Below are 24142 nucleotides of genomic sequence, written 5' to 3'. Positions count from 1 at the left end.
GGTTTGAACTGCACAGGTCCACTCATACACAGGTGGACCCACACAGTTCAAACCTATGTTGTTCAAGGGTCAACTATACTATGAAATTTCTGCCTCCCCATAATCTCTCTGCTGGTTCTGGTTCTCAGGCACATTCCCCCAACATCTGATGATAGCTTTTATGTCATATCTACCACCCTCACTCAAATCTTCTTTTCTCAAGTACTGCAGATGTGGCGGGACATAAATATGGCCCCAAAGGCAGGGGGTACTTACACAGACACAGGTATTATACAGGATGCTCAAACAGTCCTTGGACATTTCATCACTTACTGAAAGTGAAGGGAATAATTGGTTATTTTTCTCATTGAAAAGATAGTGTAATAGTATTCAATTTTTTGAAAAATAAGAACTGTTCCTTATAATCCCCTCCAAGACAATTATTTTCCTGTTAGCATATCTCCTTCCAGTCCTTACCAAAGATTTTCATGATGCCCTCAGAACCTACAAACCAATTTGTATAGTTTTTCATTTGCTATAGCAGCCATTTTCTTACTATGCTTTATAGTCTTAATAATTTCAACCTGTAGTGGTGTCATCATCTAAAGCAAGCCATGTAGCTTGCTTAGGATATATCCAGGGTTTTTGTTTGTTTTAAGGGTTTTTTGCTATTTAAACAGACTAAACATAAACAATATATATGTATAGCCTTTGTAGGCTTATGTTGAACTGGTTCCTCAAGCCACATTTCCAAAAGCAGAACTACTAGAATCCAAAATATAAACATCTTGATGGCTCTTGTTATAAATTTCCATTGAAAGTTCTACTAGCAGTGAAAAGTTCTACTAGCAGCAAACAAGGATATCATTTTACTACAGTCTCACCGAGTGTTTTGTTTTGTTATTTATGTTGGGGAAATGGCTTTTAATGCCCTGACCTACAAAGTTCAATAAAGAACTAGCTACTTCTCTGTGAGCAGGAACAGGAGAGTAGCACAAAAAAGGAAACTAAACTGTCATGCCCCCAAACCAGAAGATGGTAAAACTGAGTATGAACCATGGACAAAGTGTTTTGTTTGACATTAGTTTCATCTTAAAAAACTGTTTCCATTTGTTCCTATGCTGCAGTAGCCTCTAAAAATGCTAGGTCTCCCTCTGAGGTACCAATGGGCAGCCCTGCCAAGCTAGATTGACCAGATGGGTTATCTGGTATAATCTGGAGATAATGCAGGCATCCTGTATCCCTCATCACTACCTTTCAACCTGGGCTTTCTGGATTGTTTATTTATTTTATGACTTCAAAGCAGGTTGGAATACCAGACCAGTATATTTCAGTATTTCGAGACCTTTCATTTTTGAAGGAAACTGGAATCCACTCATTCATCAAATATTTATTCAGCACCTACTCTAAAGCAGGTATAGAATATACAGTGGTTAGGGGGAAAAATAAAAAGGCAAGATCTCAGCCTTCATGGAACTTACAAATCTAGTGGGAGAAAGAGAGAATAAGTCCACCAACAAGTAATTACAAGATGCTGCTTGACATGAGGGTTATGAGGAGGGTACACAGAGAACAGAAGAACCAATTTAAGTAGAAAGCAAAGCTGAGACATCAAAGATAAATATGAATCCTCTTAACTGCTACTGTACATACAAATGAGATCTCATACGTCATATTGATGTTAGGGAGGAAATTTTTTTTTTAATTAAAAAATATATTTGTGGTATTTGTAGAACAGCATTCATCAAATGTTAAGTGATCTCTGGCTTTTAATGCTAAGTAAAGTACACTAACTTTTCTTTTGATTAAATATTGAATACCTAAAAAGAATTATCTGTAACATGCACAAGTTATAAGGAAGACTAATAGTCATACAACCATTACCCAGCTTAAGAAATAATGAGCTAACAAAACACTTACTCTTTCCCATATGCACTCTGGTAACGACTGAACTTTTTACAAAGAGCACGTATCACCTTTATAACAACAAAAATTACTTTAAAAAACAAAAATAAAACACAGCTGGACCCAAGGACTATTTGAAAAGATAAAGATGCAATTCTTTTAGCCCAGTGGTTTTCCCATTTCATTTTTTTCTTTTAAAGCACCAGATCTGAACTTCTGTGTAGTACAAAACGAATAAACACAGCTGCTTATTTCGGGGTGGAGAGAGTGTCCTGCAGCTGAATGTAAGGCATGTCTTACTAGTAAGAGTTGGGAAAGGAAAGAAGAGAAACGTCTGGAAACCACCACATCAGCAGTTTGGAAATGAGGAAGTGGCTTACAAGGATACTTACTTTTCAGTTTCTGTCCCCGGATGGAGATTGTAGGTCTCATAAGGATTTCTACAAGGAGCTACAAAAAAAATTGTTTTAAATAAAATCTTCCAAATTAATTCAAAGCACAACTCATAAAACAATCTTCGCCATGACAACTCATGGCCCAAATATTTGTCACAGTGTTACAAGACCCTGTTGTTCCCAACATAGGCAGAAGGCAGTGAGGTTTAGGGGAATGAGCTCTATACCAAGAGGCAGGAAACCTGGAGTCTAATCCCATCTCAGTAACCTGTTCCGCATGTAAACTTGGGGAAGTCAATGCCTCTCCCTGGCCTCAGTTTTCTCATTTTTAAAAATAAGCATATGAGATTAGGTAATCTCTGGGATCCAGTGTGGCTTTAATTTTTTAAAGCTGGCGAATAGTATCACTACTATGATTCTTTTTTGCTTAAAGAACATTTGTGTTCTCTCACAAATGTCAGTTTATAAAAAGGATCTCAAAAGATACACCATAAACTATCAAGACTGATTTCTACAAGGGCTACAGGTGATATGCATTCATTTTTCAATTTACATACTTTAAATACAACACATAAAATTTTGCTTAAACTGTTTATAATAAGCATGCATTAAAAAACCCCATTCTGTTGGGGTGGCCGGTTAGCTCAGCTGGTTAGAGCGTGGTGCTAATAACACCAAAATTGCCAGTTCGATCCCTGCATGGGCCACTGTGAGCCGCACCCTCCTTAAAAAAAAATTAAAAAATAAAAACCCATTCTGTTGAGATAAAGAAAAACAATTTACAATGATAAAAGGGTCAATCCATCAGGAAGATATAACAATTACAAACAAAGATGCACTTAACAACAGTCTCAAAATAAATGAAGCAAAAGCTGACAGAATTGAAGGAAACAGTTAAGTCAAAAATAATAGTTGAACACTTCAATACCCCTCTTTCAATAATGGACAACTAGGCAACAGCAAAGAAACAGAAGACTTGAGCACTGTTTATAAACCAACAAGATCTAACAGGGAGGTCAGCAAGAAAAATGCATCCAACTAAATGTTAGTAAAGAGCACACTGACTCATGCAAAAGCCCATATTTAAGAACAGACTGAGATTCCTAGAGAAGTTAATCTAACTCAAAGCAGGAAAGAAAAATGCCAAAAAATCAAGAACTATTGATCCAAGATGTCCTAAGATGGGATACAGAAAGCCATATTTCCACTAAAACTAGACACAGGGCTACAGACCCGCATAATTCTTTTTCCTCCCATAAACACCATGGTTTCTATTAAGTAAATTCCTTGATGAATGATTCAGAAGTGAAGCAGGGGGGTCCACGGAGCTGGCTAGTAAGTAAATGGTAAAGGGCAACTGCAACTGCTGAGGAGAGGGAGTCTTAAGTGCACAGTGCCAGTTTTTACAAAGTGAATATTGTTTCTGTATAATCGTCACCCAGATCAAGATACAGAATAAGCACAGCACCCTGAAAGCCTCCCTCATGCTCCATCCCAGTGATGGGGATAAGGACAGATATCCAGGGGGGAAAAGTAAAATCCCAGCCCCTCGCTCATTATAGCAAAATAAGTTTGGAATGGTGCAAAAATTTAAACGTATGTGATAAAAACTTTAAAATATTAGAATGAAACAAGGATAAAGTTTATAATCCAACAGTGGGAAAAGCAAGAAACAAAAGTCTGAAAACATAAATGGAAAAGATCTGACAACCTAAAAAGTAAACCTTTCTACATTTAAAAGTACCACGAACAAAGTCAAAATTCAATTCTACAACTAGGAAAAATAAAATACAACACATATGACAAAGGATCTTAAAAAAATTACTAGTACCTATTAATACAAATTGCTGTGATCTGAATGTTTGTGTCCTCCCAAAATTTGTAAGTTAAATCCTAATGCCTAATGTAATGGCATTAGGAGGTGGGGCCTCTGGGTGATTAGGTCATGAGGGTAGAACCCTCATGAATGGGACTATATTCTTATAAAAGAGGCTACAGAGAGATTCCTGTGCGAGGACACAGGAAAAAGCTGGAAGAGGGTCTTCACCAGACACCAAATCTGACAGGGCCACGATCTTGGACTTCCCAGCCTCCAAACTATGACAAATAAATTTGTTGTTTATAAGCTACCCGGTCTGTAACATTTTGTTATTGCAGCCTGGAAGAACAAAGAAAACCAGTAAGAGAAAAGCCTGGAAGAACTAAGAAAACCAGTAAGAGAAAAGCCTAATAAACAAATAGAAAGGATGCAAAAGATTAATAGACAATTGGCAAAAAGAAACAACTTACAAACAAACATAAAGATATTCAATCTACTCCTAGAAGAATGTAAATTTTACAAACTATGAACAGAATATACAAAGAACTCTCAGAACTCATAATAAAAAGACAACCCAATTAAAAAATGGGAAAAGGAGATAGATGTTTTCCTAAGGAAGATATACGAATGACCTATAAGCACATAGAAAGATGTGGAACACCATTAGCTAATACAAATCAAAACCACAATGAGATACCACTTCATACCCACTAAGATGGCTATAATAAAAAACGCAAATAATAACAAGTATTGATGAGGATGTGGAAAAACTAGAACCGTCCTACACTGCTGGTGGACATGCTGCAGCTGCTTTGAAAAACAGTCTGACAGTTCCTCAAAGGATTAAACATAACAGTTACCCTAGGACCCAGTACTCCCACTTCTAGTTATATACCCCAAATTAATGAAAATCTAGGTCCACACAGAAACTTGTATGCAAATGTGAACAGCAGAATTATTCATAATGGCCAAAAGGTAGAAACAGCCCAAATGTCCATCAACTGAAGAATGGACATACAAAATGGGGTATTACTCAACCATAAAAAGGAATGAAGTACTGATGCATGCTATGACATGGATGAATCTTGAAAACACTCAGCTAAATGAAAAAAGCCAGTAACAAATACACGATTCCATTCATATGAAATGTCCAGAAGAAAATATCTAGAGAGACAAAAAGTGGAGTAATAGTTGCTGATGGTAGGGTTGGCAGCTGGAGGAGTAGGGGAGTAACAGCTAAAACATATGAAGTTTCTTTCTGGGGTGATAAAAATGTTCTAAAATGGACTGTGGTGATGGCTGCACATTTACGAATACACTAAAAACCACTGAATTGTATACTTTCAAATGGGTGACTTGTATGGTATGTGAACTATATCTCAATAAAAAGCTGTTAAAAAAACTATGAAGAAATACAATTTTTCTCATGTTTGCTTAGTAAATATTTAAAATACTTAACATATAATGTTTGGTGAGGGAGGCTACTGGGTGCTCGTAACATTCTATTCTGTGATTTGGGTGGTAGTAACAAAGGTAAACTTACTTTGTGGTTAATTATTGTGTACTTTTCTGTACACAAGTTATACTTCAATAACAAAGTCCATAAACACACATATACACACTGTTGGTGATGGCATGGTAAACAGACAGTCCTATACTTTGTTATTGGGGATGTAAGTTGATAAAACCTCTTAGGTATATATATTGACAAGTTTATAAATAATAAAAGACACATATGCTTTGATCCCAAAAGTATATACTCGTATGTACACAAAAGTATGTACAAAAACCTTTACTGCTCTCTTGTTTGCAATAGGAAAGGTGTGAGAAAACTCTAAATGCCCATCAACTGAGGCCTGGGTAAATAAATTATGGTACCATTATACCAGGGAATACTACAGAGATGGTTAAAATAATGAGGCAGATGCACTCAAATGAAACTATCCCCAAGCTAGAGAATTACATGGAAAAAGTAAGGTACAAAGCAGTGTACCTATATAGATAATATACCATCTGAATGTGGGGAGAAAATAAACCTAAGGTGGGGGCGGCGGGGTTATTTACACACACACACACACACACACACACACACACACACACACATCTCTGGAAGGACACAGACAAAACTAGTAATAACAGCTGCCTTTCAGGAGGGGACACTGGGGAAGTGGGGAACATACCTTTCACTTTGTGCCTTAAAAAAAAAAAGGTGGCTCTATTATCAGTTCAAATAAATCAGTTCTTCTAAGTAAAAGCTATGCTTCTTCAACATAGGTGAGTGCCACTGAGCTTTTAAAGATTAAAATTCTCATATATTTGGTATAAATTCTGAAATGTTTCCTGTCTCCCATTTCAGAGTTAAATTCTTAAGCTATTTAGCAGTAGTAGCAGTAGTAATAGCAGTAGGAATAATAAGCAACTACTTACATCAACGCCTCCAAACAAGTCAAAAATATAAGTATTTGGGTAAGTGGTCTCTTGGGTAAGTTTCCTGTCTTCAGTAACAAATGCCATAGCCTCCATGGAGAGAAGAGGAGAAATTTCCTAGTTTTAAAAAATATATACAGATAGACATTCAGTTTTTGTTATCTAATGTGAACCAGACACCAAAGCCTCAGCCTGCATTTTAGTCGCAACTTAAATCCCCATGAGCACAAAGATAGCCCTTACAATGAAGCCCCTGAACACCGTACTTCCTGGTATCCAGGCCCTTATAGAAACCTCTCCCACACTGAATCTGGGCTGGTGTGACTCACTTCAACCAACAGAATGCAGCAGAAGTGACACTATGCCAGTTCTGGCCTAAGTCCTAAGAAAGACTGGCAGAGTTGGCTTTTGCCATTTTGGAACCCAATCACCATGCTGTAAGAAGTCCAACAAAGACACCTCGAGAGGCCCTGAGGAGAACTGAGGCTGTGACTGATATTCTTAGCTGATCTCCAGCGGACAGTCAGCACCAACCTACCAGCCCATGTGAGTGAAGTTGTTTTGGACCCTCCAGATGATTCAATACCCCAACCAAAACCACATGAAGCAAAAGAACCACTTAATCAACCCAAAGAATTATTAGAGAGAAACTGATTATTCCTTCAAGCTATTAAGTTTTGGGGTGGCTGATTCTGCGGCAATAGATAACCAAAACATTGCTCAAATGTCTCCTCCTTCAGGAAGTCTTCTCTGTTTCCTCCGAGCTAGAAGCAATCTGATGCATCTCTGAATCCTTAAAGCAATCTGTAATTCATTTGTGACATTTAGCACTTTTACTTTGTTCTTTTTTACAAATGTTCCCTGAAGACTGGAACAGATTCCTCTTTGTATTCTCCACAGGTCCCATGACATAGCAGGTATTTAATCCAGTCAGTATGAGTAACAATCTTACAGAAAAGTTGATATAATAATAAAAGTTGTAATAATAGTAATAGCTCATTTAATGCTTGGTTCTAAGCATCATTCTAAGTACTTCATGTATTACCTCTTTTAATCCTCACAACCCAGTAAGAGATGATAGTCACTTATCCCAATTGTACAGATAAGGAAACTGAGGCACACAGAATTTGTCAATGTGACACAGCTGGGAAAGCCAGGAATTAAATGTAGGAAGTCTTGCTCCAGAGTCTGTGCTTACAGAAGAAAGCAGAACTATTACGGGTGCAATAGGGGAGCAGGAAGAATCCAGCACCCTACTCCTTATGCTCTCTCCTTAGGAACTTGTGAGCAAAAATGGAGCACATGGGCTAGAGCGAACACTGTTTGCTCCAACACTGATGAGCATCAAAATCATCAGAAAGACTTCTTAAAACCCAGACTACTGGGTGGTGCGGCCTGAGAATGTGCATTTATAACAAGTTCCCAAGTGATGCTGATGCTGCTGGTCCAGGTACCACACACCAAGAAAAGGCAGAACTCGTTCTTCTGGACAACCTGTTATATGCCAGGCACTGTCCATCTAATCCTCAAAATAATTCAATGGAGTGAGTATAGTTTTACTGATTTTACTGGCAAAAAATGAAATCACAAAGTTGCCCAGGGTCACATAATTAGTAAGGAACTGAACCACTTTCGCTGGATCTCATTTTTCTCATCTATAAAACCATGATGTACTTCCTGCTGACAATATAATACAGTGGAAGCTGATCTTTGGATAAGACAAATCTGGGCTCATCATATAGTAGCCACAAGGCTTTGGGCGGGTCATTGCTGAGTCTTAGTTTTCTCAACTGAAAAAGAGAATATAAAAAAGCATGTGGATTTTGTCTGCCTAGCATCTTTCTTTCTTCTTTAGGCAACAGCATTATTTCCTGAGGGGACTGCCCCTCCCCACTTTCCACATGGTTCCACTGGGGCTGCCAACAAGCACCTCAGGCCCAGCCTCTGGAGCAGGTGATCAGGTCTAGCCAACAGTCTCTCAGTTCCCTCAACTCAGTGGCTGGCCCATGTTGTAGAAATGTTACCCGAGACCTGTGATCACATGGAGGAACATGAGGTCACTCACGGGTATTAAGATAAGAAATGGACAGCCTAACTGCTCAGCTCCTGAATTCACACCTGTGCTTTCCACAGGTGTGAGACAATAAAGGGTTTGTTTGTTTTTTCCCTAGTCTGAGTGAGTTACTGTCACCTACAATCAAAATATTCTAGACTAATACAAAGAAAAACACCACCCATCTCACAGAGTCACCATCAGAATTAAATATACCTGGTACATAGTAAGTTTCAAATAAGTATTTACTAGATGAATAAAGAAGTGATGATCACACAGCAAGCACTCACAAATGTTAATTTCTTTCCTACTTCTTTCTCTCCCTTCCTTTTCATATCTTAAAGATTTTGTAGCAATCAAATGAAATAATGTGTAACTCTTTGCAAAGTGTTTTTAAACAAGTGTAAGAGACTATAATTATTTCTATCCCAATCAGACTAGAAGATCAAGAATACAAAACATCTCTTCTTATGGGTAAAAATTAAGCTTATTTGGAGCCCATTATATTTCAGAATGACTTATTATGTGACATAATAATCAAAATTTCACATCTGAAAAACAGTGTATCATTAAGTTTCATTACAACCAAAAATAACTTGCATGGGTTTTAACTGCAGCTAAAGCCAGTGCTCTAAATTCAAATTTGGACACCACCCCCCCAAGCCCCCAAACTAAAGTTTAGATATGGTAATCCTAGAACTACTGAATCAGAAACTCTGGGAGTGGGGCCCAGACTCTGGGTTTCAACAAGCCTCCCACGTTGATTCTGATACACACTCAAGTTTGCGAACAATTTGCCTTAGCATATCTCTCTCTACACCCTTTCCATCATCAAGACCAGTCCCTTCCATCTTCTTGTGTGAGTCATAATTATCGACAACCACAAGGCCACTTCCGTGAACCTTTAGCAATATGGGATCTTCTAAACCCTGTTCAGAAAGAATGTCACCCCAATCCCAGGGCACACTGCTGACCTCTCGAATTAAGCACTGACACAAAACGAAGCCCAGAAGGACATACACAGGGAACTTCGTGGTGGTTAACTCTGGGTGGTGGAGTTTTCATTTTCTTTATAGACAATTTTTATTTTCTCCTTTGCACTTTTTCTGAACTTACCAAATTGTCTACAATTTACACAATAAAAACAGGCTATTTTAAAAAGTAGACTGAAGATTAAAAAAACAACAACAGACATCTTATGTCACCTGGAGGCCCTGAATGCAGCCCCTCCAAGGCCCAAGAGAATTACCTTGAGGATGTTTTGGCACTCGACGAAGTCACTGTGGAGGTGGCTGGTCGCATACAGCTTAAGGAGAAGCTGAGGAATTCCACTCCATTTGGACGGTTTGTCCCTTTCCATCAAAAAAGTCTCAGTGAACTGAGTTAAAAAAAAAAAAAGAGAGAGAAACATTTTACTGGTGAGGAAAGAACTACAGTTGACCCTTGAATAACACGGGTTTGAATTATGTGGGTCCAATTATATGTGATTTTTTTCTCCAGTAAATACACAGTTGGCCCTCCACATACCTGGGCTTTACGTGCACAAATTCAACCAACCAGATTGGAAATAGAATTTTCAAACCACGGTTGGGAAGCTGCAGATGTGGACGGCTGACATATGCATTGTTTTCTGCCACTTTATATAAGGGACTTGAGCATCTGCAGATGTTGGTGTCCACGGGGGTCCACAACACCCTGCACATTCTATCACCTCCTTTCCTTTCGAGCCTCCTCTTTCCCAACGCACTCTCTCCCAATGTTCTCTCTCTATGCCTCTCTGCACACGTTCTTCCCCTGCCTACAATGTCCTCTCCTTCTCTTTTCTACCTGGAAGCTCCCTCTCTGTCTTCAAAATGCAAACTAAATACCCAGAAATGTTCCGACTGGCCTTCCCCTTTCCCCTTTCTAAGATAGATCCAGATGTCGCCTACGCTCATGGCAGTCAGTCTTATTATAGACTTGCAATGAATTTGGAAATCAGGAAGTGTGATTTTTTTCCAACTTTGTTCTTCTTTCTCAAGATTATTTTGGCTCTCCTGAGTCCCTTACATTTCCATATGAATCTTAAGATCAGGATGTCAATTTCTGCAGTGAAGCTAGCTTAGATTTTGATAGGAGCTACACTGAATCAATATGGGGATCACTGCCATTTTAACGATATTAAGTCTGCCAATCCGTGAACATTGATGTCTTTCCATTTATGTAGGCCTTCTTTAATTTCTGATGTTTTGTAGTTTCATTGTACAGGTCTTGTATTCATTTTATTAAATTTATTCCTAAGTATTTTGTTCTTTTTGATGATAAATGGAATTGTTTTCTTAATTTCATTTTTGGATTGTTTATTGCAAGTGTATAGAAATGTATCTAATTTTTGTATATTGATTTTGTATCCTGCAGCCTTGCTGAACTTGTTTATTAGCTCTAACAGTTTACGGATAAAAAGGTTGACCAGGACAATTTAACAGTTCTAAGTTTGAATGTACCTAATAAATAGATTCAACATGCATGTATGTAAAGCAAAAATTGACAAAGCTAAAAAGAGAAATAAGCAAATCCACAACAATAGTGGGAGATTTTTATAATTTCTCTCAAAAACTGATACATGTAGATAAAAAATTAGTAAGGATATAGATTTTAACACAAACAAAACTGACACATCTACAGCCTTACATCTAATAACTGCTCTCCACAAATTCTTTGAGAGTACAGAGAACATTTACAAATGACCAGTTGCTAAACCATACGGCAAATGTCAACACAATTAAAAAGAATCAAAATACAAACTGTTTTCCGATTGCATTGCAATTAACCTAAAATCTGTAGATGGAAAGATAACTATAAAACCCCCATGTCTGGAAATTTAAAAATACACCTCTAAAAAAATGCATGGGTCAACAAAGAAACCCAAGACAAAATTTGAAAATATTCTGAAATGAATGATAGTGAAAAATACTATATATCAAAACTTGTGAGGTGTAAATAAAGCCATGACTAATGGCTTAAACGTCATACCAAAACCCACTGAAAGAAAAATTACAGGCTATTCTCACTCATGAACACAGAAGAAAAAAATTGTAATAAAAAAAAAATCAGTGGATCAAATTTAGCAACCTATAAAAAGGATGAAAACCTGTATCAGAAATTGAGATTTGGTTTAATATTTGAAAACTTTACTCAATGTAATTCATCACATTAATAACAAAGGCGAATAATCCTATGAACATCTATCTCAATTGATGCAGCAAACACATTTTAAGAAAGTTCAACATCCATTCATAATAAACTCAAACTCAGAAAAGAAGTGAACTAACAACAGTAGCTACAGAAAACCTTTAGCAAACATCATGGTGAAATGGTTAAGGCTTTCCCTCGTAGACCAGGAATATGTCACTTCATTGGATAGGCAGCACAGTTAGGCAGGCAAGAAAAAGAAATCAAAGATATAAGATTGGAAAGGATAAAGTAAGTTTCATTTGCAGATATGATATTCGCAGAAGATTGTACACATATACAATCCAAAAGAATCTAAAGGTAACGTATTAAAGTGTAAGAGCAATATAAATACAAGAGCAATATAAAAACCAATCTTGTTTTTCTATTACACCTACAGTTAGAAAACACAATTTTAAAAGCACTATTTACAATACCATCAAAAAATGTCAAATGCCAAGGAATAAATCTAACAAAAATTATATATGACCACGGCATAGAAAACTATAAAACATTATCAAGAGAAATTAAGGAAAACCAAAGAAAAAGAGGGGAAAGGGAAGAGAAAAAGAGGGGTGGGAGGAGAGAGAATGAATGTATTGTATTCAATAAATCGAATGCAATCCGAAAGCAATCTCAATCAAAATTTTGTTGTAAAAATGTACAGGTTCATTCTAAAATGTGTATGAAAATGGTAAAGGGCCAAGAGTCAAGAAATCTTGAAGGTAACTATGTAGGGGAAGCTACTCCTATTCAATATACTATAGCCAAAATCACCACACATAGAGTTACAGAAAATAAGACAATATGATATCAGTACAAGGATAAATAGACCTGTGGATCAGAATAGGTATGAAACAAAGGTGGCACTACAGAGCACAAGGGTAAAAGAGACTTTTCAATAAATAACATTGTCAACCAGATATGGAAAAGTTCACACCACACCCCAAAATCAATTCCAAGTAGAGTGTATATTTAAATGTAAAAGGCAAAACAATAAAGCCTCTAAAAGATAAATAGAATATCTTTGTGACCTCCGGATAAGCAGATTGTTAAACAATACAAAAAATAAAAAGCACTAATAAGGAAAATAGTGATACAATGAGTTGTATTAAAACTAAGCACTTCCTAATTTTACATACACACACACACACACACGAAATGGAGTACAGGGCCGGCCCAGTGGCTCAGGAGGTTGGAGCTCCAAGCTCCTAACTCCGAAGGCTGCCAGTTCGATTCCCACATGGGCCAGTGGGCTCTCAACCACAAGGTTGCTGGTTCAACTCCTCGAGTCCCACAAGGGATGGTGGGCTCCGCCCCCTGCAACTAGCAACGGCAAATGCAGCTGAGCTGCGCCCTCCACAACTAAGATTGAAAGGACAACAAGTTGACTTGGAATAAAGTCCTGGAGGTACACATTGTTCCCCAATAAAAAAGTCCTGTTCCCTTTCCCCAATAAAAAAAAAAATCTTTAGGAAAAAAAAAAAGAAGTGGAGTACAGCATTAGGAATAGAGACTGTAATAGTAATAGTTACATTAGGAAATGTAACAGCTATATGCCATGTCAGAGGCGTAGTAGATGGGGGGAGGGGTTATCACTGTGTGAGGAATATAGATGATGTTTAACTATTACATTGTTTTGTACACCTGAAACTAATAAAAATATGTTAAAAAAACAAAACAAAAAAAAGACTAAGCACTTCTGTTCATCACAAAAATCTTTTTCGAGGATTAAAAGGCAAGACACCAAATGTGAGAAATTATATGTAAAACTATAAAGGGCTCATATGCAGGAAATGAAAAACAACCTTCAAATCAACAACAACAGAAAAACTGGAAAAGATTTGAACCGGCAATCCACAAAACAGGATGTCCAAATGTTCAACAAACTTTTGAAAACACCAATTAAGACCCTAGTGAGATCACTGCACACACATTAGAATGGCTCACGTTTAAAAGACCACGGGTTATAGCAAGAACATGAAAACACAGGAACTCACATACATGGCTGGTGGGAGTGTAAATCAGTACAACCAATTGGGAAACTGTTCTGTAATAACAACTGATGCTGAACCTATCCTTTAACCCAGTGATTCTACTTCTAAGTATGAGCATATATATGTAACCAAAATTGTGCATATACACATCAAGAGACATGTACAAAAATGTTCTTGTAAGCATTATTCATAATATCCCCAAACTGGAAAAATCCCAAATACTCATCAAGAGTAGAATAAATTAATTGTAGTTTCAGGGGGGAAGAAAATAGGTCATATACAAAGGATTGGGAATCGGAACAGAGCTTCTCAAAGATACACTGAATGCGTAAAGACAGTGGAGTAACATCATTAAAAATGTAAGGGAAAATAACTTCCATCTAAAACGTGAGGAAATAAAATGCTCTAAATTTGGTGAAGGGAAATCCCAAGAGTTCAGCTATATAGCTGTCCAGCTGAGTACTTAGTCCAAACTGGAGCAGCAGGATGGAGGGGGTCTAAAGATTTCTTAAAAAAAAAAATTGGGGAATAAATTGTAAGGACACAAAAAGCGAAGCAAAATTTAAAGACTATTCTAATAAAAGAAGCCAGACTCAAAAGGTTACAGACATGTGGTCGGATTCCATGTCTAGGACAGTCTGTAAAAGAGCATAAGAATAAGACAGAAACCAGATGAGCGGTTGCCAGAGGATGGGGGTGGGAAAGAGGCCGACTACTACCAGGGAATTTTCTATATCCTAACTGTAGTATTGGTCACACAACTTATCCATTTGTCAAAACTCATAGAACTATACACTAAAAAGAGTGAATTCTAGTATATTTATATCTCAATTTTAAAAACCGAGTGAAAGGGTGACTTTTAACCCTAAGAAAAAACTTGTACAACACAAATCTAACTGCTGTAGACTATGTGGCTCTGCTATAAACAACCATGTCAGCAACACCATCATAATGTCAATACTTAACACCAAAGCCAAGTGTGATGTCACTACAGCCAGGGAACAAGAGAGACAAAACATGTGGTGCAGGGCGCTACGAAATGAGTCCTAGTCTTCTACAAGGCGAAGAAAACAGATTACGTCTAAAATAGAAAAGTCAGTAAACAGCCTTATAAGCATGTTATTTAGAAATGCTGGCTCTGCTGAGAATTAACATCATTAAAATGTCCATACTCTCAAAGTAATCTACAGATTCAACACAATCCCTATCAAAATACCAATGGCATTTTTCAGACTAAAATAATCCTAAAGTTTATATGGGGCCACGAAGACCCTGAATAGCCAAAGCAATCTTGAGAAAACAAAGTTGGAGGTACCAGCTACCTGATATCAAACTATACTATAAGGTCCTAGTAATCAAGACAGCATGGTACTAGCATAAAAATACACATATACATCAATAGAACAGAGAGCCCAGAAATAAACCCAGGCCTACAGGTCAATTAATCTATGACAAAGGAGGCAAGAACAGACAGTGAGGTAAAACAGTCTCTTCAATAAATGGTGTTGGAAAACTGGAGATACATGCAAAAAAGAAAAAAAAATGAAACTAGACCACTTTCATACACCATATAGAAGAATAAACTCAAAATGGATTACAGACTTAAATGTAACACCTGAAACCATAAAATCCTAGAATAAAACATAGACATAAACTCCGACATTGGTCTTAGTAACATTTTTTTGGATATGTCTCCTCAGGCAAGGGAAACAAAAGAAAAAACAAACAAACGAGACTACATCAAACTAAAGAGTTTTTGCACAGCAAAGGAAACCATCAACAAAATAAAAAGACAACCTACTGAATGGGAGAAGATAATCATCGATGATACATTCAGTAAGGGATTAGCTAATATCCAAAATATATATGGAACTCATACCACTTAGCACCAAAAAGACAATCAGATTAAAAAATGGGCAGAAAACCTGAACAGACATTTCTCCAAAGAGAACATACAAATGGCCAACAGACATGAAAAGATGTTCATCACTAATCACTGAGAAATGCAAATTAAAACCACAATGCGATATTACCTCACACCTGTCAGAATGGCTATCATCAATAAATCAACAAATACTGGCAAGGATATAGAGAAAAGGGAGCCCTCGTGCACTGTTGGTGGGATTGTAAAAAACAGTATGGAGGTTCCTCAAAAAATTAAAAAATAGAACCACCTTGTGACCCAGCAATCTCATTTCTAGGTATTTATCTGAAGAAATCCAAAACACTAATTCAAAAAGAGATCTGCATCCCTATGTTTATTGCAGCATTTATTTACAATAGCCAAGATATGGAAGCAACCTAAGTGTCCATCAAGAGACGATCAGATAAATATGTGGGACATATATACATAACAGAGTATTACTCAGCCATAAAAAGTATGAAATCTTACCATTTGTAACAACATGGATGAACCTAGAGGGTATTATGCTAACTGAAATAAGTCAGACAGAGAAAGACAAATACCATATGATTTCACTTATATGTGGAATCTAAAAACCAGAATAAATGAACAAATATAACAGAAACAAACTCAACAGATACAGAAAACTGATGGTTGCCAGGTGGGAGGCTGGGAGGGGGTTTGGGGGACTGGGTGAAAAAGGTAAAGGAATTGAGTAGCACAAACTGGTAGTTACAAAATAGTCATGGGGATATAAAGTACAGCAATAATATTCTAATAATTATGTATGGTGTCAAGGGGGTACTAGACTTATTGGGGATCACTTCATAAGTTATATGAACGTCTAACCGCTATGCTGCACACCTGAAACTAATATAATATTGAACGTCAATTGTAACTGGAAAAAAAAACAAAATAAAAAACTGGCTCTCCTGCTGTCTGGACTCCCCCTGCGAAAGGAACACCCACAATACGAACAGTTGGAACTTTGGCGTGAAAAGTGGGGCAGGGCACACTGCTTTTTTTGTTATAAGACTCATGATACACAGAGGACCTCCAAACAATATTCCAAATATTCGACTTCACAGGAACTTCTTTTACTATCTCTACATTGTCTTACAGGGCATTTACTCTCATTTTAAAACAATCATTTGGATTTTGCTCTCCTTGTGAACAGCTGAGTACTGTGATGAAAGAGCCACCATCCAGTCATCTTCTAAGTCTGAATTATTGGCAGGTGTTGTATGGGGTTTTTTCTCTTGGAGTACTTGTGGTTTGACAGTTTAGACCAGTGATAATCTCTTATACATGCTGCCTGAGCTATCAACCTGTTTAGTGAACGTGATATTTCCGGACATTTCTAGTTTTCATTGATTTATTTTGTCTTTACTGCTTTTATTTTTTAAATAATTAAAGGCTGCATTCCCTAAACATCAATGTATATCTTGTTTGTTTAGTCCTAAGTGTAAGATATCTAATTCCTGAAAATATCATCATATTAAGTGCAAGTAAATAGCCGTCTTAAAAAGATAATTAATGAAGATTAAATACTTTTAGGTTACTCTGATAACAAATGGTAACCAATGAATACTCGTGTCCCCTTTAATAGAATTTGCTTTGTTTCAATGTAATTAGGAGTGAATTTTATGGTTTGTGAATATAAAAACTTCCTGTTAAAATTAATGGTATTTTTAATTTATCCTGTCCAGGGTTTTTTCAGTATCATGTTTCCCTTGACAGGCCAAGGGAAGGCTGTTATTTGACTTAAACCGCTAGGCTTCACAAATACTAATGCTTAGAATGAGGTTAAAACAAGTAGTGCCTATTGAAACATTTTTTGAAAAGGGAGAAGAGTCTATCTGAAGAAAAAATAGGAAGTTAACACTCAAGTATAATTTGGATACAATAATCATAAAGGAAGCAAGGACTGGCATTTGGGAAACAGAACGAGGATGCCATAACCCAGCTTGTCACCAGAATGCCAAACTGAAGACCTCTAGGGCTGGTGGGTTATGACCTGTGTCACTCTGCTCTAGAGCCCATGGTTGGCCTAGTGTACCCCTTTCCCTCAATTCCTACTGATCATGCGGGGTTTTGTACATTCACAGTAAGGAATCTGGGTTTGATTCTAACGGCAATGGGATGGCATTAAGCAAGGGATTTATAAGATCTGATTTAAGGATCAAATGTGCTGATGTGTGAACAGGCTCTGTAAACGCTCAAGCATCATACCAGTATATTTTATTACCTCGACAAAGGGCAAATTGAAAGGGAGATGGAAATAAGTCACACTAAAATCTAAGTAGGACAGGCCCATTCTAAATCATGTGGCCAGGAGTCTTCTCCCAGGCTTCTCTTAAGTTCCATTCAGGGAAAATGGGAAGACCTGGGGAAGATCAGGTTTGGTCTAAGAGGAATCAGGAATTTTATTTTTGACATATTAAGTCTGAAATGCCCATTAAATATCTAACTGGACAGGCTGAGAAAGAATTTGGATATACCCATCTGGAGTAAGAGAGAAATCGGGATGGAAATACAGATTTAGGATCCATCAGAATATAGAGTATTTAAAAACAACACCCACTAACCTTCATAGCAAGCTTACTGTGTTTCAGACACTATTTTAGGCGCTTTATATGTATTAACTCACTTCTTCCTGACCACAACCTTAGGAGGTTCATCCGATGGTTGTTTCTACTTTACAAATGAACTGAGACATAAAGAAATTAAGTAAATTGCGCAGAGACATGCAGAGCTGGGATTCGAACCTAGGAAATCTGATCTCAGAATTCTTTAAAGTCAAGGGACTGTTTGGGGGTACAGACAGAACGGGACTAAGGAAGAGGACCGTGCCCTCATATACAGTATTTCAATTCAATTTCCTGAGACCTGAGTACCTATCAAGTGCCTGGCACTGTTTCAGCCTCTGCAGACACAACGAAAAATAAGACAAAGTCCCTCAAGAAGCCCAGTCTAATAGCTGTAAGCTGATAGCGACTATTTACTATGATTAATATCTATGCGCCACACACTTGCCAAGCTTTTTAGACATACTGTTTCACTTAGTCTTCCTAACGTTATGAGGTAGATGTTACTGCTGCCATTTCAGAAATAAGGAAACTGAGGTTCAGAGAGATTAAATAACATAAGATAGGTCACTCTTTAACAGAACTAGGGTTTAAGCTAGGTCTAATTTACTTGAAAATCTGGTCTTTTCCAAGGAAATCCTGTTACTTGCTACAACATGGATGAACCTTGAGGACATTATTCTAAGTGAATGATTCCACTTATATGAGGTATCTAAAGTAATCAAATTCATAGCAACAGAAAGTCGAATGGTGGTTACCAGAGTCTGGTGCAGTAGAGAAGGAAAAGGGGAGTCGTTGTTTAATGGGTATAGTGTTTCAGATTTGCATGATGAAAAAATTCTGGAGATCTGTTTCACAACAATGTGAATATACTTAACACTACTGAATTGTACACTTACAAATGGTTAGTAAAATGTGACAACTCAGTTTTTAACTCTATACCTTGTAGTTAGTTTCTATTTGTTTAAAGTTATTTAATTAGCTTTATTTCTTTAAACTTAACAAATTATATTTTCTAAATGGTTAAGATGGTAAATTTTACGTTACTTTTTTTAACTGCAATTAAAAACATGTTTTTACATCTGGTTTTTCCCAGCATACCACATGCCATAATGGATATGCTATGGAAATAATTTCACACCTATAAGGAACTAATTTATTCTGTAATGTGGAGGGGGAGAGAGGGAAGGGAGAAGGTAACAGGAGGAAGAGAGGGAGGTGTGACAAGGAAGAGATCAAGGAAACTTACCAAGAAAGGACACATATGAAAGATTAAGGTCCCCCACTTTATCCTCACTATAGTTCTGGGAAGGGGCCTCCATCTCAACCTCTGAAATAGCTCCTACACCTGTGTACAACTCTCCATCACTACAATAACCAGCCTAAACCAAGATTCCAGCAGCCTTCTATCTGGTGAGCTTCTCCAGTCTTCCTCCAATTCCAAGTGATCCAACACTGAGAACAAATGAAGTGTCCTACATTGCCTCATTCATTATGCTAAAGAACTTCTGTGGCTCCTTACTGTCCTCAGAACATAGAGGATTATCAAGATGGTGTTTAGGAGCAAATTATCTAACCTTTGTGAGCCTTAAGTTTTCTCCTCGGTGTTAAGGCAGGAGTCTTGACACCTAATTCAAAAGACTGAGGATTAAAGAAAGACATAGTATACCTTGGGAAAAGCTTGACAGAAAGTTTTTGCTCAGCGAAGGTGAATTAGTTCCCTTTCTGTCTATCCCCAATACAAGTAATAAGGTACTGGGGTTTAAAGAAGGATAGAGCAAGTATTTCCAGGATCTTCTTAAGGCAAATAGAGAAGGATGGCAGGGGGAAAATGTTCCTCACCTATGGTTATCTGATGTCCAGGAAAATACTACTCACCTAGAACTGTTTCTTCATCTATAGCCCTCCACATACAGAGACCACCTGGTCTTTATTTTATTCTGTCCTTTTAATCATGTAAGTAACATTGAAATGGTTCAATATTAATATACATAAAGCTATACTGTGAAAAGTCTCACTCCCATTTTCTCCTCCATCTATCCAATTCCCACCCCACTCCCACCAACCACTTTATTACTTTCTTATGCATCCCTCAAGTTTCTTTATGTAAAAGTTGTCTTTAAATTAAGCTTATGTTTTACAAGTGTGTTTACAAGGAAAAAATTCTGGGAACATGGAGGGGAAGGGGAAGGAGCCTACCTCTTCCTGCTTTACCCTAAAGCAGGGGTGTCCAAACTGCAGCCCGCGGACCAACCGTGGCCCGCAATCCATGTTTTACTGGCCCGCAGCAAATTCCAAAAATAGATTTAGTTTACTTAAATAAACCAGGTGAGGCAATACGTACTTCACCTCGAGTGAGTGGCCCGGCTGTTTGTGTATTTTACCGCATATGGCCCCATGGTGAAAAACGTTGAAAAAAGTTTGGACACCGCTGCCCTAAAGCAATGGCCTTCATTCATTCATTCATTTAAAAAAAAAAAAAAACTACTATCATATACTGGGCGCCTATTATAAGCCAGATACCAAATATAGTATTTATATTAACTGATTCCCCTTCTGCCCTTACTGTGCACCAGAAATGCACTTAATGCTTTACATAATTGTCTCTCTTGATCCTCACAACACCTTAAGAAGTAGGTTACTAATTATTATCTCCATTTTACAAATGAGGAAACTGAGGCACAGAAAGGTAACTTGCCCAAGCAAGAAGAGAGCAGGGCTTTGAATCCAGGCCTGACTCCTGAGTCCTCGCTCTTAACCATGACGCTCTACATTGGCAAAACAGATAGTCCCTGCACCCGTTGGAGCACAGCCTAATGTGAGACACTGGCGAGAAAAACGGGTAGACAACAAAGAAAGAGGTAATTACACACTAAGAAAGTAACGTGAACGAAACGAATTCAGGGCTGTGACTGAATAACAATGGGGAGCTACGGGGGATGGAGGGGAATGTCAAGGCAAGGCCTCTCAGAGAGAATGACATATGATAAGCTTAAGAACCGTTTGGGGCTGTAGTGATGACCCACCGCCCACTTCACAGGGGAGAAACTCCAGGCCCGCACAGACTAAAGCAAATTCGTCCAGAGTCCCCCAGATTGTAGACGTGGCGCAGGGAAAGCAGGATCCAGGAGCTGGGCCCAGGGCTCGTACACGCCATCAATGCCCGAAGCAGCCCAGCCCCGCTCCGCCCCTAACCGGGGGCCTCTAAACGGCCGCTGCCCACCGCCCCACCGCGGCTGACAGCGTCCGTGCAGCCAACGGGGACGCCCAGGGGCCGGCAAAGGGGGGTCGGACCCACACTGCGGCGGCCCGGAAAGGCCTCTTCCCCGGCCCCCCGCCAGCTCCCGCCTGGTCCGCCCCGCCCCGCCCCTTCGGGCCGGCTTCGTACCTGCACGGCCCGGACCAGGCCCCGGCCAGTCAGCTGGCCCTGCCGCAGCTGCAGCAGAATGTTAGCGGGCCGCGGCCGGCCGCCCCATCCGCCCCAAGCCGCCACCGTTGCCGCTGCCCGTCGCCCTCGGTCGGCCCCAGACCCAGCAGACGCCGGCGCCGCCGCCATGTCTTCTCGTCCGACAAACAGGAAGCAAGCGGCCCCAGGGCCGCGGAGATTTCTACGGGGTGGCGGAGGGGTCGCCGTAGCGCCCCCAGCGGGCCGTCAGCGGAAGCGCAAGCCGCGTGGCAGGGGCCTGCGCGCCGTGGGGGCTGCTGGGAAATGTAGTCTTGACCCCTGGCGGAGCAGGTGCGAATGAGAGAGGTGGTTTCCTGCACCAGTTTTTCTGGCCCCTTGGTCCGGCATTTCGGCGAGATCCTTCCGGTCGAAGTCAAGTCCTGCGTGCGCACTCTCCCATTTCTTGTCTGTTTCGGGAGGATACATCCAACTGCCCTGGAGAAGATCCTGGGCTCCAGGCCAGGAATCAGGCCGCTTAATTCCTGCCTTCCTCTCTTTGCCCTTGACTCGCCACGGACCTCGACTCCCTGCGTGTGATTTTCCTCGTTTAGTTCATTCAATCATAGTTCCTGGGAGCCTGCCTATTCAGCCAATAAATAGTTCCTAGGAGCCTGTTCTGCACACCGCACCCAAAAGGTCACTGGGAATACAGTGGTGAGCGGAAGAGACTAACTAGGTTCCTGTTTTGGAATGCAGGTTACAGGGGAAGACCCCAAATCCCTACGCACATAAACGCACAATAACTAACTGGGTAAGTTGTGAAACTGGATACCAGTTGTAAAGTTAAATGAAATAACGTAAGGGACAGGAATTGGTAAATTACATCATATTCTGTCAGAGAAACCTTCTCCTAAGTTTTCCTCACCAGATACTATATTCTCTCCACATAATCATTCTTTTGGCAAACTTCTGTGGCAGGACCTAGTTGTCACCTTCCCTTGCGCCTTCCTGGGAAGGGTCTTTATAATTGACAGAGGAGTGCTGGGTGTGATGCAATAAGGAATGATGGGGATTGTGACTCAATTTATCCCCCAAACCAGAATACTTTTTTTTAAGTTTTTTTGCTTCTTTGTATTGTTTTTTTGTTTTTTTAATTGGGGAACAGCGTGTTTCTCCAGGGCCCATCAGCTCCAAGTCGTTGTCCTTCGATCTAGTTGTAGAGGGCGCAGCCCACCATCCCATGTGGGAATTGAACCAGCAACCTTGTTGTTCAGAGCTCGCATTCTAACCAACTGAGCCATCCGGCTGCCCCCAAACCAGAACATTTTTAAGAATGAAAGGACTGTATTAATTTACACTGGGACAGGTAGGCGTATATGGGGACTGTCCCAGGAAAACTGGGATTATGGTCACCACCCTGTTTAAAATGAGTGGTCTCTACTGCCTCTATGGGATTGTTGCTGGATATTCTAGTTTTTCCAGAAAAGCCAAAAATCTGGGTTTTTATGTGAAATTTCCCAATTTTGAAAACTCCATGGGCCAAATAAAACCCCATTTGTGACCCCGGGAACAGGGAGACCAGAAATGGATCCAGGCATTCATGGAAGTTTAGTATGTAGTAAGGGAGATATTTCAAATCAATGGGGAAAGGAAAAAAAAAGGTCTTTAACTTCACACTAAAATCTAAAATGAATCTCAGACACGTTAAAAGCTATATATAAAATCAAAGTATAGTTCTAAAACTGGGTTGTGGTAATGTTATACAACTCAAAATCATCGGATTGTACACTCAAAATGTGTGAATTTTATGATATGTAAGTTATACCTTAATAAAGCTGTTAAAAATCAAAGTATAAAAATAGTAGAAATGGGCAGAGCGGACACCTCCGACTCTAAGACGGCATCAGCCATACCAATGAAGGAGAAGAAACTCGTGGATGTCAAAATAGGGGAGCTGTCAAGGTGGGTACTGATGCAGGATTTCACCCCTAAAGACATTGTTGGAGCATTTCAAAGAGGTTATTATCAGTATTACAACAAGATGTCAATGTGAAGAAAGGGAGTGTCACTGGGCGCTGGGGTTTCTATGGTGCTGGCAGCTTATGTGCTTTTCAACTACTGCTGTTGTTACAAGGAACTCAAACATGAGCAGCGACACACGGCAACACAATTACCACTGAAGAGGGCTCAGTGTGGAAGGCACACTCTACATTCCTGACCATGACTTTTGCCTAGCACCCCTGAATCCTTTCATGTCCTAATTGACACCTAATAAAAGATGACCACTTCTGGGCTGCAAAAAAAAAAAAAAAAATAGTAGAAATGAATCTGAAAATACTTTTATGATTTGGGGTTAGAAAAGTTCTCAATCATAAAACTCAGAAGTCATGAATAGGAAAAGATTGACAAGCTTGACCTCAATAACATCAAAACCTTCTGTATAAGACACCATAAACAACCAAAAAATAAAATAAGTGGTAT

At 39.0% G+C, this 24142-nt stretch overlaps 1 protein-coding gene across 1 annotated transcript in view; it reads right to left on the bottom strand.

Annotated features, from left to right (window-relative positions):
• Window positions 1-21899, bottom strand: part of TRPC4AP (transient receptor potential cation channel subfamily C member 4 associated protein) — a 62006-nt gene extending 40107 nt beyond the window's left edge. Inside the window, exons 1-5 of the mRNA XM_033094472.1 lie at window positions 21665-21899; window positions 9828-9956; window positions 6526-6642; window positions 2277-2334; window positions 256-311 (exon numbers count right to left, since the gene is read on the bottom strand). Of these exons, the coding sequence (XP_032950363.1) occupies window positions 256-311; window positions 2277-2334; window positions 6526-6642; window positions 9828-9956; window positions 21665-21832 (528 nt within the window). The 5' untranslated portion in view covers window positions 21833-21899. The remainder of the gene's footprint in view (window positions 1-255; window positions 312-2276; window positions 2335-6525; window positions 6643-9827; window positions 9957-21664) is intronic.
• Window positions 21900-24142: the final 2243 nt, after the last annotated feature.

Source organism: Rhinolophus ferrumequinum, chromosome 23, assembly GCF_004115265.2.
Source record: "Rhinolophus ferrumequinum isolate MPI-CBG mRhiFer1 chromosome 23, mRhiFer1_v1.p, whole genome shotgun sequence".
Taxonomy (NCBI): Eukaryota; Metazoa; Chordata; class Mammalia; order Chiroptera; family Rhinolophidae; genus Rhinolophus; species Rhinolophus ferrumequinum.
This window is presented reverse-complemented; position numbering and strand designations above follow the sequence as displayed.